We start from the raw sequence: 17500 nt of genomic DNA on the forward strand, positions 1-17500 counted from the left end.
AGCATATGGGTGACTAGGTGTCAATCAAGCATATGGGTGACTAGGTGTCAGTCAAGCATGTAGGAGGGTAGGTGTCAGTCAAGCATGTAGGAGGGTAGGTGTCAGTCAAGCATGTAGGAGGGTAGGTGTCAGTCAAGCATGTAGGAGGGTAGGTGTCAGTCAAGCATGTAGGAGGGTAGGTGTCAGTCAAGCATGTAGGAGGGTAGGTGTCAGTCAAGCATGTAGGAGGGTAGGTGTCAGTCAAGCATGTAGGAGGGTAGGTGTCAGTCAAACATGTAGGAGGGTAGGTGTCAGTCAAGCATGTAGGAGGGTAGGTGTCAGTCAAGCATGTAGGAGGGTAGGTGTCAGTCAAGCATGTAGGAGGGTAGGTGTCAGTCAAGCATGTAGGAGGGTAGGTGTCAGTCAAGCATGTAGGAGGGTAGGTGTCAGTCAAGCATGTAGGAGGGTAGGTGTCAGTCAAGCATGTAGGAGGGTAGGTGTCAGTCAAGCATGTAGGAGGGTAGGTGTCAGTCAAGCATGTAGGAGGGTAGGTGTCAGTCAAGCATGTAGGAGAGTAGGTGTCAGTCAAGCATGTAGGAGGGTAGGTGTCAGTCAAGCATGTAGGAGGGTAGGTGTCAGTCAAGCATGTAGGAGGGTAGGTGTCAGTCAAGCATGTAGGAGGGTAGGTGTCAGTCATGGCTTGACGTCAGTCAAGCATATGCATGGCTTGACGTCAGTCAAGCATATGCATGGCTTGACGTCAGTCAATCCTATACGTGACTTGACGTCAGTCAAGCATATGCATGGCTAGACGTCAGTCAAGCATATGCATGGCTAGACGTCAGTCAAGCATATGCATGGCTAGACGTCAGTCAAGCATATGCATGGCTAGACGTCAGTCAAGCATATGCATGGCTAGACGTCAGTCAAGCATATGCATGGCTAGACGTCAGTCAAGCATATGCATGGCTAGACGTCAGTCAAGCATATGCATGGCTTGACGTCAGTCAAGCATATGCATGGCTTGACGTCAGTCAAGCATATGCATGGCTTGGTATCATATGCATGGCTATTTAGCAGTCAAAGAATTTTGGAACAATATCAGCTGTTCATTTTCATTTAGCTTCAGCGGGTCATGTGTATGAGCACATACGAAGCCTTTTAATTACTTGTATTTGCGAAGCATTTTCCTTTTTCCGCTTTTTGTACTTATGATTAATTACATTGTACATGATTTTCGAGCATTTCCTGTACGGCTATCTGTCATGCTACCTGTCAACCGAACAAAGTCATGTCAACCAACCCTATACGAAAACAGCTGAGCCAAACATTTTCATTTTCAATACCAGCCGGCAGTCAGGTAATTGCGGCCGGCAGTAGCCACTAAATAACAAGAGTCCATAGTATTAGTTAACGTCAAGAATATTTACAAACATCAGTTGTAGATCATGACGAGCAAGGTCATGCACGAACCAGAGCGCGATATCATCTTAAAAGAGTGCCCACGTGACTGACAGCAGAAGGCCCGCATGGTTGGCTTCGTTCGGGGCGTGCGGGCGCCCTCGCATCCCGCTCGGCCTTAACGGGAGCCTCCTCATAAACGTGGTCAATCCTCTAGATCCCGGCAAATCCCCGAGGATCTCCCCATACACGATCTGTAAATTCACCCTTCCTCGTCCTCTCCATATGCTTAGCGAGGTGGTATTAAAGACGAGATGCAGTAAATCCTCAGTTGATAATCGAGCGCTTGTCAGTTTGCATCGTTATATAGGCTTTCCTTTCTTAATTTTGCGAAGGCCTTCCGAGGTTTGCCCAGCCGAACCCCGCTGTTTTGAGGACCCAGAGGAAAACGAAGTGTGCGGCAGGTAGCTCGCGGTGGACCCCTTCCATGCTGCTTTAATCTGGGGAGCAGAGAGTAAAAGTTAAGCTGCCCTGATTGGCCAGCGCAGTGGATGCACACTTTATTTTTAGTAGTTTTGGTTTAACATAAACTATATATATATATATATATATATATATATATATATATATATATATATATGATAATAATAATTTCATTTATAAGCAGTAGTTTTACGATGGAAGCAGTGCTATGTGATATGAACTTAGATGTTTATGGCGATAAAGATAGTGTAGTGTAGTTTTAATTAGTGTAAATTCTTTAATAATATTCGATTCTGGGCATCCTGATATTTTAAACGTTAACAAGGACCGGGGAATGGGATCTCAAGATGTTTGCATATTCCAGTATATATCCTTGCGATTTCTGATCATAGTTTGAATAGCTTACCGAAGCTCTTTTAAAATAGCTAAACATGATGTGATGTAGAACGTGCCTCGTGTTTGCTGTTGGTTTGCAGGTAAACGAACCGACGATACGTAAGACCAGCATGTCCATTGTACACTGATAACCCTCGTGTAAATCCCTGCTGCGAGTGACACCAGGACAAGCAAAATGTTCGGAGTCACTGTTATTTTTCATTACATTAATGGGCAATAAATACTTATTATCTGGTCGAACGAAAGGCCTTGGAGGCCTGCACATCATTTACAATACTTTATCGAAGGTGACATGTTGACCTTGGTGTAGGAGAGAGTTGGGAAGCTAGGACCTGCACCGGACATTAAAACTGCTTATTAACATATTGTCACTTGGCAGCTGGGCGCACTATAGTATTTAGAACATGCTCGAAGACAAAATACTGGTGATTACCATATTTCATTAAATAGATAGCGTGGCTTTATTCTTTTTTTTTCTATACGTGACTACAGATCTATCAGCTGTATATAAGAAATCGACAGCAGATGGGAAATTACCTTAAAATTATGGAGAAGGGGGCGGAAATGTAATTTATCAGATGAAGTTTTAATTCGTAACTGAGTCTAAATAATGAGAATTCCATTGTGGTGAATGGGATATTCAATCAACGGGGACAATGTTTGATGTTAGCATTTCAGCAGTGGAGGATGAACATCATGCAGTTTGAATTTGATTGGGATAGATTTTTATTATTGGATTCATCGACATGTAAGATGATTTCATGTGTGCATTAGGATGCACATATTTTCGAATGTAGATTTTTTTTCTTACATAAAACAGCTTTTACTTATTTGGATTATTTGAATAGGAAAGGTAAGGTGTATGCTACTTAAAGGTTTACGAAGAGAAGGTAATTATTAAAAATCATTAACGTAGGATAAAACTATCAGGGAAAAGAAATGCAATGCAGTAAGCGTGACCTTGGCAGTTTTACATTACAACCTTTTGGCAAATTAGTATTCATGCCTGGGCGTGTGCAGTGTTGGCCTCCCTTTCTCGTTTTGTCCTCTTGGCGTGTATGCTCTTGATTCACTCCTCTCCCATTTCCTCTTTCTCTCATTTCGCTTGGCCGTGTGGTTGCAAGCTCTCCAGACGGCGTTCGTGCTCTCTATGCGTGAAGCGACGTCCCTCGGCGATGCAGAACTCCACGTGGCGGTGGCAGTGCAACGGGGAAGGCGGTTGTGTGTGTCCATGGGAACCGTCGAGTCTCGGCTGCACGGGCAAGGGGGCTTTGTCGCTTAAAAGATAACGACAAGGCTACCAGAAGGTGTATCAGCATTTGCCCTTTGTTTCCCTTTTGAATTCATTCATGCGCGGAAAGAACGTGGGAAGTGGATGCAGTGTTGGTGAATGTTTAATGAATGAGAGGATTGGGGTGAATATTTGATAGGATTTAGGATGAAGTATATTTGCTTTTGTCAAAATGGTTGTGCAGGTTGGGTGTGCGCAAAATATTCCGGTAAATGTGTTATTAAGGATAAGGATAGAGGAATGTATGGTAATTTATAACATGAACCTATATTTTTCCAAAATTTTAAGGGCACTCCGTATGTACTGACGTGCTAAATTGTTTTGCAACGTGAGCTGCCAGTTTTGGGGAAAAAAGATGTAGATGGAGACAGTGTATTAATAATCATTGACAGTTTCGACTGCAGGGACTTCACATAATTGAATGGTAGTAAATAAGGATGACCTCATTTCGTCGACATATGCATATTAATGGCCTCCCAGTAGGGCAGCGAGACGTCCCACACGGGGCATGGGGCGTGGACTTACAAGGGGCGCGCGGGCGGACCAGTATAGGCAGAGCGGGGGAGGCCTGGATGCGGACTCAAGGGCACCACAACCTCTGCCGCCGAGACAATCCTTGCGGTTTCGAAAATGAAAGTAGCAGAATCGACAAGCCTTTACAATGCTGTGACGGCATGCTGGCGGATTTCCCTCTGCTGAATACGGCCATGAATGACAGTGGATGGATGCACAAGGGAGGAAGGCGTTAGTATAAACCGTGAGTCAGACGTGAGTTGGTCTTCAAGACGGCCAGATCACGCTGTCTTGTTGCTTCTTTGGAACGGCGGGAACGGCGTGGTGCTGGAAGGCGGGAGCTCGGCTTTATTTATTTTTATTGTTGTGAACAGAGTTCTTGCAGAAAGTGAGAGGTCAAGAAATAGTTGTGTTTGGGGAGTGTCGAGAGTGGTGTGCCAGGTGAGTCATATGATACTCGCGGCCTCATGAAGACTCGTGAGGTGAGCAGGTTGCAAGTTGCAGGTCAGGTCGCCTTAGTGTCTTGTGGGATGATTGGCATGAAAACTTGCTTTTCTTGGACACCTGACAAGCCATAATTTCTGTTGCTTTGTAGGACGCGTGCGATCTTGTCTTACTGCCATATTTCCGGTGTTCATGGGCATGTTAGTGTGACGAGAGAAGGGGTGAGAGTGGAGTCGGTGCTGAAACACAACGGCAGAGTTTGCGTTGGTGTGTGTGTGTGTGCGGGTTCCAGACATGACTCACCACCGGCCGGCCTTAGCCACCTTCACCGCAGTCCCAGCCGCTGACACCACTACCCCCCACTCCCCCTCTTGCACTCCTCATGGCTCTACAACTCCACCTCTTCCTCCTCCCTTGTCACACCTGGAGGAATGTAGCAAGCTCCTACGACGCTAGTTCCACAGTGTCACCCCCGGACAGTAGCAGGTGTCGTTAGGCTCCACGGACTTTTTTGGTACAGCATAGCAGCTTACTTCTGCCCTTTCAAGGCCTTGAACGTTCAGCATCCCCACACCTGTCGCCTCCTTAGGCTTCGGCTGGCACCGCCCATCTTTCTCCCCCAACATACCATTCCTTTCTTACTTGTACTTAAAAAATAATAATACATGGTGCATTTATTGTTATATTCAGCTTTTAAGTGCTTACGTATTTTTTATTTTGTTTGTTTCTTTATCAGTGTCGTTTATACTTTCGAAAGTTCTTTTAAATGAGTTTGCATATAGCGTTAGATAATCTCTTCATTCCGTAATTCTTGGAAATTTCTTAGATAATCGTCCCTCCTCCTTTCCCACCCCCTGCCTACCCCCCCTTTGTGGTGTAGCGGCGCCACCTGGTGAAGCTAGCTGTTCTTATCCCAGTACTGCTTCCGCAGTCACGGATAACACGGCCTTCTTGACGGCGTTCTGGCTATTGTTTTGCACAACGAGTGTCATCCTTGATCCGGATAAACGCTGGACTGTTTTGAACTTTTAACGTTTGTTGGGAAATGACGGTCAGCCGAAGGTGCGGTGGCTGTATGATTGGAGTATTGTTCCCGTGAGAGCTAAACTCCGCACGTGGCACCCATTATGGGCAACTCCAACAGCAAAGATCCCTCGAAGAAGGGCAACGGAAAGCATGCACCTTGTGGGTGCAAAGACGAGGACATCCAGGGGCAGGGAGTGACTGTGCTTCCGCCCACACTGGATGATAAGGGCCGTGTGTCAGCGTTTACTGTGCAACTCGAAGTTAAAACGCCGTATGGAACGCCTAAGTCATCTCCCAAGAGTTCGTCAAATTCTACACCCATAGCTGTTGTCAAATGCAAGCCCGACCTCGCCAATAGTCACCCAGCGTCCCAGGTCACTCCCAAAAGCACACCTGAGAGCACACCCACCAGCACGCCTACTCCACGCCCCAAATTTCTGCAATCGCTTTTAGGCGGGAAGAAAAGCAGCGGCTCACCTGGGGGCACTCCCAAGAGCAAAAAGAAAAATGAAGCAGCGCCCTCGCCTACACTTACTCCCACGCCCAAGCCCAAGGTAGAGCGCCGAGGTTCCATTCCCGTCAGCATCACGAGGAACCAGAATCAAGGTAACGAGAACGTGCTTTCATTCTGAGTGTCAATGTTCAGCACTTGTAAACGGGTTTTCGCTAAAGGCTATTGTGCATGAGGAAAAGGGGAGTCCAAGGTGGGTGTTGGAGTTGAAACGCGTGGGATATGAATTTGGTCATTGTGGTGGTTGGCGGGGTAACCCAAGGTGTGTTTATAAGGAGAGAAAGGACGGACAAAAGCAAGGTGAAGGTGCTGAGAAGAGCCTCATCCCGGCTTCATGTTTCCTTTCAACTTGCATGGCCAAGTCTAAAGAAAGTATCGTTTCTAGATTTTATGCCATGTTAGACAGCTAATGAACCATATTTTTCTTTTAATAGCACGTCAGTTTAAACTATTATTCAGATTAGGTTTAAATGGCTGCTTCACTTTTTGCCGTCACTGGTTGTACCTGGCGTGTACCCCTGAGAGGACCTTTTATGGCAGAGCGGGCAACCTCTAGCCGTGAGTCACCGTATAAACGAGGTCATGGTCTCTAGGGTCGCCCCGGGGTTGCCCAGCGAGGGTCCTCGCCTCCAGTAGAGTCTTCCTGACACCTACATGCTAAGAAGTGCCAATATTTCTGAATTTACACTGCCTGATTACAGGATTCTAGATCGCAAAATTCGCCAATGTACAAGTACCCATGGCAAAATATTTATATGAAATGTGATTTCTTACACTTTACATAAATGAATTCTCTCGCGGAAGGTAGCGTCTAGTTAGGGTCACGTGGGATATACTATGTGAACAGGTGTGAAGACAGTAAAGTGCAACTGCAGTCTGACCGTGACCTTGAGTGAGAGTATATTGGCTTAGTCCAGTATTGATGTGCCCTAGACTTCTGGTATTGGCTGTAGTACCCGTGACGATGTATGCTAAACTTTCAGGCTTATGATATTTTTTTGTGTTAATTTGACTATTAACTATTCTATGAAAAGCAGATCTAAGTTTTATTGATATTTCCATGCAACACTGTACGCTACATGTAACTATTTTCGAGCATTAAAATGCATAACGGCTACATATTTTGTATTCAAATGAATACCTAGGATTTACATAAAGTCGTGATGTGTGTACAGCATCGAGACATGTATTAGCGCGCGGGGGCCTCTCTCTGTTCAGGGAAAGATAATTGATCGTAAATCATTCTTTTTACGATCGATCAGCAGACCCCCCCCCCCCCAACCAACCAACCGTACTTTAAGATCTGTTCCCGCTCTGAAAATACTGCTGTTACCATAGATATTTACAGAAAGTGCGTCGGGAGATTTGCGCAGTTAAAACCGGCAAGAATACCTTTGGCGAATAGATGAATGACATGGAAAGACCCATAGGTGTGCAGTGGAAGGTCGAGACGAAAGGTAGAGTATGATGGAGTTGAGATACTCTTCGAGGGTCACACTGTGAATGGGAAAGCAGGTTTTAAGCTAAGACTTAATTGTGGGCGGGGTGCCTCGGTATAATCACGCGATTTTTGTTTCCCTCATTTTTTGTTAGCGTTTTTCAGTCTTCTCCGCCCCGGATACGTATGCAAGTAAAGATTCGGGTGTTTTAGTACATTCAGAATAATTTTTCTTTACAAGCAACACGCCAAGAGCATGCCCGCGCCCGTGGTTCATTGGCTTAACATTCATTTTTATAATTTTTATATTTATAATTTATTCAAGGTCATGTAAGCCATGGCGGAATAAAAGACGGCGTTTGCATGTTCAGATTCATGACAAAGGGACTTTTTTGGGAAAAGGAAAATTTAACGCATACTTTCTTGGGCGAAAGGATTTAGTGGGGAGGTCGATAAAGAAAGAAGACTATTTCATAATTTTATTAAAAGCTTGGCGCCCAGGAATTCATGGGGAGTGTTTGTTTTTATTGGCCCGTATTGTACTCTGGCTGACCCTTTCAAGTGCGGTCCTTACAGCAGGTCAAGGGGTGGCCGCGGGCAATCAGTCTAGGCGAAATAATAAGAAATCGTAAATGCCGCACCGGATTTATTGTCAAAAACACTTTTGGTACTTTTGCGAAGTATGTACGAATGGTCATGTCATTTTAGTTATCGCTGTTGGATTTGTGTATAGAACTGTTATAAATTTTAATGAGGGAAACCTATTTCAGTAGCTAACAGTACTAAAAGTGGGCAGAGCCTTGTCTAAACAATTCTGGGTTTCGTTTACACTCGGCGGCCAACTGTTTCAGGGGTGCTGTCTAGTTACGGTGGTAGGATGTTCGCTTATCATTGCATCGTTGGTCTACCTAGAAGCGAGCCAAGTATGCTGTGGATTGTACTAAGAATCTAGGTGTTTAATCTGTCTGTCTTCTCGGATTATCTTGCTTACCCGTATTTGCTTTTACAATTCAAAACTTAGCAAACAGTTGCTCTTATGAATAGTCTGTATTGACTGAAAGTTGGGAGAGCATCCGTGAAAGCGAACGGCAAGTGGTTTATTGGCATTATGAATACCTTATGTACAAGGCTAAATTTAAAAACAAAGAAACGGATTGCAGCTTTCATATCCGTCGAGCAGCGTGACGAAGCATAGACGATGTGAATCACCACTTTTGTTTAGTTTTAACGTATTACATGATTACAGAGGCTCCCCTTGTGTGAGCCAATATACAGGGGAAATTAAACCTGATTATCCTGCATATACTCGGCACAGCGCCACTGATTGGCAGCGACGGTCTCCCACGAGTCTGTTTGAGAGAAGGGGCGCGTGGCTCTTGTTTAGCTCCCTTCTACTCACTGCTCACCCGACCTAATCCTCCGTGCCTTAGTGTACAGCCTCACCCAACACTATATCTTGTTCGCTTTTATATGATAATCTTTTTATCTAAGGCTTGTCATTATGTCGTGTTCCGTGTTTTTCTTTTTTCCCGGTTCGCTTCCCGTTTTCGTTTTCTTTTTCATTTTGTATCTTTGTTTTATGTTCCACATTCATATTTCTCACCCTTCATTTTATGTGATCAATATATAGACGAAGACGAAGCTGTCCTCTTTCTCCCGCTCTCCTCTTCTTTGGTTCTTATCCTTGCGGGGTCGCCTTCTGACGTCATAGGAAAATTGCATAAACATCGAGCTCTTGATGGGCAACGGTCTGTCAAATCGCTAAAGAATACGAATTGGTTTAGGGAAGAGATGCTGCCTCATTCTCCTGACTGACAGGGTCGAGCCTAGGAGCTGGATTAACGGAATGCTTAGCTGGTTAGATGCCAAAATTTTTAGGATCGCAGATTTTCGAATAGTGCAAGGTTGTACTTCTACGTACATCGGAATAGTTAACAATGAACAAAGATTTTTATTTCTTATTTGGGCTTCTGGTTAGCCCGTAAATATTGATAAAGGAACGAAAACGTTGGAAACTTTCTTGCACTGATTTAATTCCATTTCCGGTCTGAATAAGATTTCCCGAACATGGTCTGAACTACTGTCCACATGACAAAACACGCACGTGCATGCGCACATACGCACGCGCACATTCACTCACTCTCTTTCTGTCTCTGCCAGCCTGTCTCCCCTCCCCCTCTCTCTGTTAGCGTGTGTCCCATACCCCTCTCTCGTTGTTAGCGTGTCTCCCCTCCCCCTCTCTATGTCAGCGTGTCTCCCCGCCCCCTCTCTATGTCAGCGTGTCTCCCCGCCCCCTCTCTATGTCAGCGTGTCTCCCCGCCCCCTCTCTATGTCAGCGTGTCTCCCCTCCCCCTCTCTATGTCAGTGTGTCTCCCCTCCCCCTCTCTATGTCTGCGTGTCTCCCCTCCCCCTCTCTATGTCTGCGTGTCTCCCCTCCCCCTCTCTATGTCTGCGTGTCTCCCCTCCCCCTCTCTATGTCTGCGTGTCTCCCCTCCCCCTCTCTATGTCTGCGTGTCTCCCCTCCCCCTCTCTCTGTTAGCGTGTGTCCCATACCCCTCTCTCGTTGTTAGCGTGTCTCCCCTCCCCCTCTCTATGTCAGCGTGTCTCCCCGCCCCCTCTCTATGTCAGCGTGTCTCCCCGCCCCCTCTCTATGTCAGCGTGTCTCCCCGCCCCCTCTCTATGTCAGCGTGTCTCCCCTCCCCCTCTCTATGTCAGCGTGTCTCCCCTCCCCCTCTCTCTCTGTCAGCCTGTCTCCCCTCCCCCTCTCTCTCTGTCAGCCTGTCTCCCCTCCCCCGCTCTCTCTGTCAGCCTGTCTCCCCTCCCCCTCTCTCTCTGTCAGCCTGTCTCCCCTCCCCCTCTCTCTATGTCAGCCTGTCTCCCCTCCCCCTCTCTCTATGTCAGCCTGTCTCCCCTCCCCCTCTCTCTATGTCAGCCTGTCTCCCCTCCCCCTCTCTCTCTGTCAGCCTGTCTCCCCTCCCCCTCTCTCTATGTCAGCCTGTCTCCCCTCCCCCTCTCTCTATGTCAGCCTGTCTCCCCTCCCCCTCTCTCTATGTCAGCCTGTCTCCCCTCCCCCTCTCTCTATGTCAGCCTGTCTCCCCTCCCCCTCTCTCTATGTCAGCCTGTCTCCCCTCCCCCTCTCTCTATGTCAGCCTGTCTCCCCTCCCCCTCTCTCTATGTCAGCCTGTCTCCCCTCCCCCTCTCTCTATGTCAGCCTGTCTCCCCTCCCCCTCTCTCTATGTCAGCCTGTCTCCCCTCCCCCTCTCTCTATGTCAGCCTGTCTCCCCTCCCCCTCTCTCTATGTCAGCCTGTCTCCCCTCCCCCTCTCTCTATGTCAGCCTGTCTCCCCTCCCCCTCTCTCTATGTCAGCCTGTCTCCCCTCCCCCTCTCTCTATGTCAGCCTGTCTCCCCTCCCCCTCTCTCTATGTCAGCCTGTCTCCCCTCCCCCTCTCTCTATGTCAGCCTGTCTCCCCTCCCCCTCTCTCTATGTCAGCCTGTCTCCCCTCCCCCTCTCTCTATGTCAGCCTGTCTCCCCTCCCCCTCTCTCTATGTCAGCCTGTCTCCCCTCCCCCTCTCTATGTCAGCCGGTCTTCCCCCCCTCTCCCCTTCCCCCCTCCTTCCCCACACACCCCTTACCCTCTCACTCACCCTCACTCTCACTGACTCCCTCCCACCCACACACCCATTCCTCGTTTTTTCTTGTTTTTTTTTCTGTCCAGCCCTTCCTCCACGTGAGCCCAAGAACAGTTGATGGCTGGGCGAAATTATTTGACATTTGGGATTTGAACCTGGAGGAGGGTTGGTGGCGATGAGTGTTAATGGATTTAAAAGTCGGTCCTCGTGGGGGGCGGGGAGCGGGTGGCGTTTTATATTGATTTAACGGTCATGAGGATTGCGGCCGGTGACGTAGGGATGCTGAGGAGGGACGGGGCAGCCTCATTATCTTTTTTTTTTTCTCTGTGGTATTCGTTCGTGTACGGGAACGAAACAGGGGGGGGGGGATTAATATCTTTCTCTCTCATTCTCGCTTTCTCTTTTTCATTCTCACTCTCGCTTTCTCTCTCATTCTCATTCTCGCTTTCTCTCTCATTCTCACTCTCGCTTTCCCTCTCTCCTCCTCCTCCTCCTTCGTTTTGAGGGGAATAAGGGGTGTGTTATTGGCATGTGCGCTACCGTAAAATGCGCTCGAGAGGTAGGGGAAGCGAGTGGTGGAGGATGCGGTGGGGGGAGGGGGGCTTAGTCTGTGAGAGAGCTATGTGAGACAAACGAGGGGAAGGATATTTGCGGCAACAGATGTGAGTGGGCAGGCCGTGGGGGGAGCGAGGGGACGAGAGGGAAAGGACGAAGAGGTTCCTATTTGGGAGACGTATTTTCGACTAGGTTGACGGAAAGTTGACGAGCGTTCCAATATTTGCGGTTCGGGCTGTCTTCCTAACCCTCTCCCCTCAACCCTATATCCCCTGCCCTCTTGCCCTCGCGCAAATCTGGCATTAAAATAGAAACGGAAAGTGTGTCGAGCTTGTAATTAACGTGACGACTTCATTTATGGGGCGTTGGACAAGGAAAGCCATGCGTCTCCCACCGCCCTTGACAGTGCGGAGGAATGTGGCTTATGGACGGTGTAAGGGAAGCTGGTTGTGGTGGTGGCGGGGGAGGGGGGGCAGGAGTGTAAAGCCTGAGGGCAAGAATATCACTTCAGATGCCCCCGAGGTGTGCGAGTGTGTGCGGAGAGGATAGTAATTAGCATAAATTAAATGTCGGAATGTTATATTTTTGGGATAGATGGATCTTTCATAATTCATAATCGTAGCTCACGCGAGGTAAATAGAAAGGCTGGATAATAAGATACACTTTTTCGGTATCGGTGGTATTATTTATTGCTCATGCTTTTGATCGGCTTTATTAGTACAACGACACATAAGATGAATCACAGTCGAATCAAATTCAGTGGCCCCTTTATTATAATAATGAAGTCCCATTCGCGGCAGTGGTATTTCCATGAATATTGGGACTTGGATTGGCCGTGAGGCTAGCCCAGTTAACATTGACTCATTTGCTATGAATTTATCAAGCCTTGGTATTTTTTTATGACTTCTCATCAACTTCCACGCTGCAAGTTTATTGAAATTTTAATATATTTTCTTGTTCAGCGTCGTTTGTGTTTTGAGTCCGCGTTATTTGCATTTTAGTTTCGTTGGAGATGCCTTAACTGTAATTGAATAATTCTTCCTTTCTGTAATTGTTATTTATGGCGGCAGTATTAAGTTGCTATCTCAGCCGGTTGTAACCCAGTCTCGTGCTCGAGCGAGAGTTGCCATGGCGAGGCTCTTTGTAACTTCTTTGTATGTTTTCTTGATGCAATACGTTTAATAATGTCCGTAAGTTCAGACCTCGCACGTAAAACGTTTAAATGGTAAATATACACTGCATAGTTTGGAAGTCCTCGAAATGCTACCCGTATAAGAGCCCTGGTTGCAATCCATTTATTCTATTAATCAGCGACAGCAGAAAAATATGCCGGAGTTCGTTCATGAGTACGGACGTTACTGCACCAAGCCATGAGCACGGGTTGGGACAAATTGTGAGTCATCGGCGGTGGGGTGTTCCCGCGCGCAGAGGCTCCCAGGCCACCACGCCCACATCTCGCTGCGATCGGTCATAACTGTCGTTTTTCACTTCAAGATCGCGGAGAGAGAACTTGTATTTGTTTATTTATTTTATTTTTTTTTTTTTTTGGATCAGCGATCAGGGGTGACATATTGTGTAAAATATTTACCAGATAAAGTGTGTCAGATACTGTTGATGGAGATTCAGCGTGTCTGTTTTAGTGATTTTCATGAAACCGTACGTGTGTGGTTAGGGCTTTAAGGTGTTTTAGTACTAGACAGACATGCTAATCTTCTTTTAAACTCCACATGCTAGTTTACAAAAACAAAAAAAAAAATCTTACCAAGATTGCAACGTTCCCTGTCGCGGCCGCATACTTGCTGGAACTCAAAAGTTTCTTAACCTGATTTATTTTCATCTATCCCGAAGGCAGCCCTGTCCGATTGTAGGGAGAGCTGAGAGGGAAGGGGAAGGGGAAGGGCAGGACGACCGGGGACTGGGGATGGGGTGCAGCAGGTTGGGGGATGGGGGCTGGGGTCATGCATGGAATGTCGTTCTCCGCCCTCTGTCTTCCTCCACCCTGCTATCTTTCAAAGTATAGTATGCCGGGCGGTGGGTAATCCAAGTAGAATCCAGCCTGAGAGCGATGGCGCGAGGAAATGCAGCGAGTATCGGACGGCTACCGGCTTACATCGCAGCAGAGCAGTAGTGTTAGTCAGTTTGGCAGTGTCAGAGGGCGAGCACATCCACGCTCCAGCTGACGCGTTAATAGTCGCCGAGCAGGGCGGCGGCGGCACACACCAGATGCCCGCCGCTCTGTTACTTTTACCTTATGCGTTTGCTGACTCGTGTTCAGGCTCAGATTCTCACCTTGAATCCTTTCACTGCGATCGGGGCTTCGGTTTCACTGTACCTGAATATCTCGCCCGCTTGCGCGACTTCCTCCACGACTGAACTTCTAGTTTTGTAGGATTTATTGTTTCTTAAGCATATTTTTACTAGATTATTTCTACATAAAGGCTCATCTTTATATAAACGGTGACCTTGGCCTTCTGTCAACCGTGTTTTATCATTACTCATGGGAGTCTTGTACTTCCGCTTAGTTTCTCAACCGTATCTTGTTTTACAGTTTATGATTTTCATCCTTAACACCATTGCCGTTTGCATATTTTACATATACAAACACCTCGTAGTCGACGAAGAATCGTGAAGTCGTAATTCAAAATCCTATTCGGTTTTGCAATCCCTCCCAAGAAGTTGATGGTAACTGCTGCTCTTTTCCTCATGACCATGGCCATGAATCGCTCGGGGTTCACTTCCGCCTCCGTATTAGCAGCGGCGTAATATCTGCCGCACTTCTCACTTGGCCAACACGCGATTCGCTGTCTAGAAACGCTCAGGAACCGCCAATTTAAAGCGTGCGCCTGTCTTCGTATGCGGTAAAGGTCTGGAATAACCGACTACTGGTCTACACGCCAGCCCCTTCTCGCCGCTTCGCCGTCAGACAGCGCCGTTGCCCGTTGGGATATGTGGATGGCGGGCGGGGGGGGGGGGGGATTTTCTTTCTTCATCTTAACTAGCGGTATCTACCGGTATTCGTCAGCTGCGAGAGAGAATCGTATATAAAAGGTTGGGAAGATTGCGAGGCAGATTCATATTTTCTTCTGAAATAGAACTCCATTGATTATTAAAATATGTACATTAGTTATTTTTTGCTCAGTATTTAACTTCCCTGCCTCTAAATTAGCATAGCGACCTTCCATTGTAACCAACACTCCTCCATCGGGAAGATGGTCGCCTTAGGGCTTAGATACGAAAGCAATAGCGAGCCAACCGGCAGGTGACAGCCGCATGGGCGTGATTGACGAGCAAAACGTTGATTGTGGTGGTGAATAACGGACCGGCTACGACTCCCAGGCCGCGTCCGGTGTAGGGGTCAGCGTGCAGGAGCCATCACGAAGAGTATCCGGCCTTGATGTTTGTTGTGAGGTGGTGTAGCGTGTAGACAGGGTCTTTTGTGTTGATTAGTTAAGATGGAACCTGTTTAACTAAATGCATTTGTAGTGTTATAGTGCGTATTATTTCCTCTTGTTTTTAGTGAGATGTCTTTATCTGCATCTGAGTGGTCCGAGTTATCGGACATATACTGTTAAAGAACGCCGAATTATGATACAAATATTTAATCAGAACTGTATTGGCAGTTAAGAGCATTCGCAGTTTCCAAAATTTTGAACAACCTTCGATTTTTTCCCTTTCCGGTCGAGATCATTCCCCTCCCATAACACGAGACTTGTCACTCGTCGATGACGGTGTTTTCCGCGTGATGAAAGGCTGCAGCAGCGGACGGGACCGTTGTGGTTCTCAGTGCAGGCAGCTCTGCCGGGATCAGCTGGCCAGGCATTCCCTCGCGGGGGTGGCCGGTAGGGGGAGAGGGAGGGAGGGGAGGAGGCCGGATGGTGATCAACGGTCGCGCTTGCTCGGCAATTACCTCTTTTCAGTGTGTGTATTCCGCGCCTCTGCTTCGTTGATGGTCGCATCTCGTTCTTCGCTTCTTTTATGCTCGCAGTTACATCACTTTTATAATGTCTACTTAAAAATGTTAGTTGTTTGCACTATTTTACTACTTAATATATGTCATTCTGACTCATGTTAATAGTTCGACAATGGGAAGTAAAGTGAATGTTCGTTATTTTACCCCGTTAGTCACCAACGCCTCTGCTCTATCATTGAGTCGAACCAAATAGAAACATAATTGAAGATGAAACCTTACACTTTTCCCAGTGTTAGTACGCAGGTACTACAGCGAAAATCAAGCGTTATGTTCTTTTATAATAAATTTCTCCTTGGAGACTGGTATTTTGAGTTCTTGCGAAAGCGTGTGTAGTTGTTTCTTAGTCTCTTTCATCGCTCTTGTAAGACACGTGAGATACAAACTGACAGCTGGTAAACCGCCATTCGGTAATGAATCCTTGTGCAAAGCTAGATGGATTCATCATGATCCTTTAACACGGCTCCTTGCGCAGCCTCATTGTTCATATCGGTCTTCCTTTTTATTCCTCGCATTACACTCGCAATCTCTCGTCCCTTTCCGTTCGGCATCCTCCTCCCTTCCCTTAACATCCGCGTGATAAGATGAGCCACTTGTGTCTCCTTTGATGAGGCTGATGTGTGTTCTTCTCAAAACGTCTGTTGTCTAGGGTGTCCTTATCAGTGCTCAGTTGACCTTTTCATTTTTGATTTAAATTGCTCTCACAAAATCCTAGTTGTTACTTGTTTTTTTCCTGCCAGACCCGTGTTCTACAGCCGTCTGAGTCTCCCTCACGTGCCATAATTCGTATATAGTCCCTCCACCCCTACCCATATTACGCTTACGGCTTCGTCTCATTTGTTACTATGGGATCACCAAGCCATTCTTCTCCCTCCCCTTTCCCCTTCTCTCCCCTCGCCTCCCCTTCGCTCACCTCCTCTCCCCTTTGCAGTTAATCCGTACAGACTTAAACATTGTGTTATTCGTGAGTCATAGCCATGGCGCTGACGTGTCCTTATCAGTTTGTTTATGGCTTTATCTTGGGTTCGAGTTCTTATTATCTGTGCACCATTTAAACAGCAGCTTGCATATCATGCTCGTCCGTATGTATTGCGGTCGTGACGTAGTAGGAAGTCTCGATGGTGTGCGTGGACGCCCAGTAGGACTAGACGTTTTCCAATAAGGCTTCCCGTGAGTTTTAGTGCACCCGCTGTCAAATCCTCTTCCCGCTTCCCCTTCCCCATTCCATACCCCTGCCTCTGTCCCTACCCTCACCAGCCCTCCCCTCGGTCTGTGAGCTGGGACAGATATTGCGGGTGGCAAGGGCAAGCCGTCGTTGATGTGGGTCGCCGTAATGTTTCTCTCTCGTGAGACATGCATTGTCGTAAGGGATGTTGTTACGAATCTTCTGTCCCTTGGTTGGAGATTTGTATGTTGTAGTAAGGGTTGGGTAATCGAGATATTGCATGAGCCGCCTCACTGACTAGTTTGGGGGAATATGTATAGTCTGTCTGTTTGTCTGTTCCAAGGATATACCCTCGCCGTCTTTACGGGATACGTGTTAAACATTTGTCTTGTTGCTCTCGCAGTACTTCGCTTCCTCCCAGGCAACCCCGGACTTCCCATTCACTCTCTCTCTTCCTCTCTCACCCTAACCCCACAGCCACCTTCCCTCCACCTCTCCCCCTTCGGCTCCCCTCATTTCCCTTCCAATGTATCCCTTGGTAGGGCGCGTGCTAGCAAGTGAGGTATTGTGGTGATTAACTATGTGATGCAGGTTACTAAACGAAGCTATAATTCTCTTCTCTCTCTCTATACTTACCTCTTCATCCTATTCCTTTTCCCTTCCCCCTCTTCCCATTTTCACTTCCCATCCTCATTGCCCCC

The 17500-nt window shown here is 47.2% G+C and overlaps 1 protein-coding gene across 10 annotated transcripts in view; it reads left to right on the forward strand.

The window, feature by feature from the left end:
• Positions 1-17500, forward strand: part of Klp10A (kinesin-like protein 10A) — a 100925-nt gene that overhangs the window by 5705 nt on the left and 77720 nt on the right. The window contains exon 1 of one of the 10 annotated variants that reach the window (XM_070140740.1): positions 5534-6139. The exons of 3 other annotated variants lie outside the window; for them this stretch is intronic. In XM_070140740.1, coding sequence (XP_069996841.1) covers positions 5635-6139 — 505 coding nt within the window. In that variant the 5' untranslated portion in view covers positions 5534-5634. Of the gene's footprint in view, positions 1-5533; positions 6140-17500 lie in introns of those variants that run through there. 6 more of the 10 variants (XM_070140769.1, XM_070140749.1, XM_070140775.1 and 3 more) reach the window with 6 other exon arrangements.

The sequence above is a fragment of the Penaeus vannamei genome, chromosome 3 (genome assembly GCF_042767895.1).
Source record: "Penaeus vannamei isolate JL-2024 chromosome 3, ASM4276789v1, whole genome shotgun sequence".
Classification (NCBI taxonomy): Eukaryota; Metazoa; Arthropoda; class Malacostraca; order Decapoda; family Penaeidae; genus Penaeus; species Penaeus vannamei.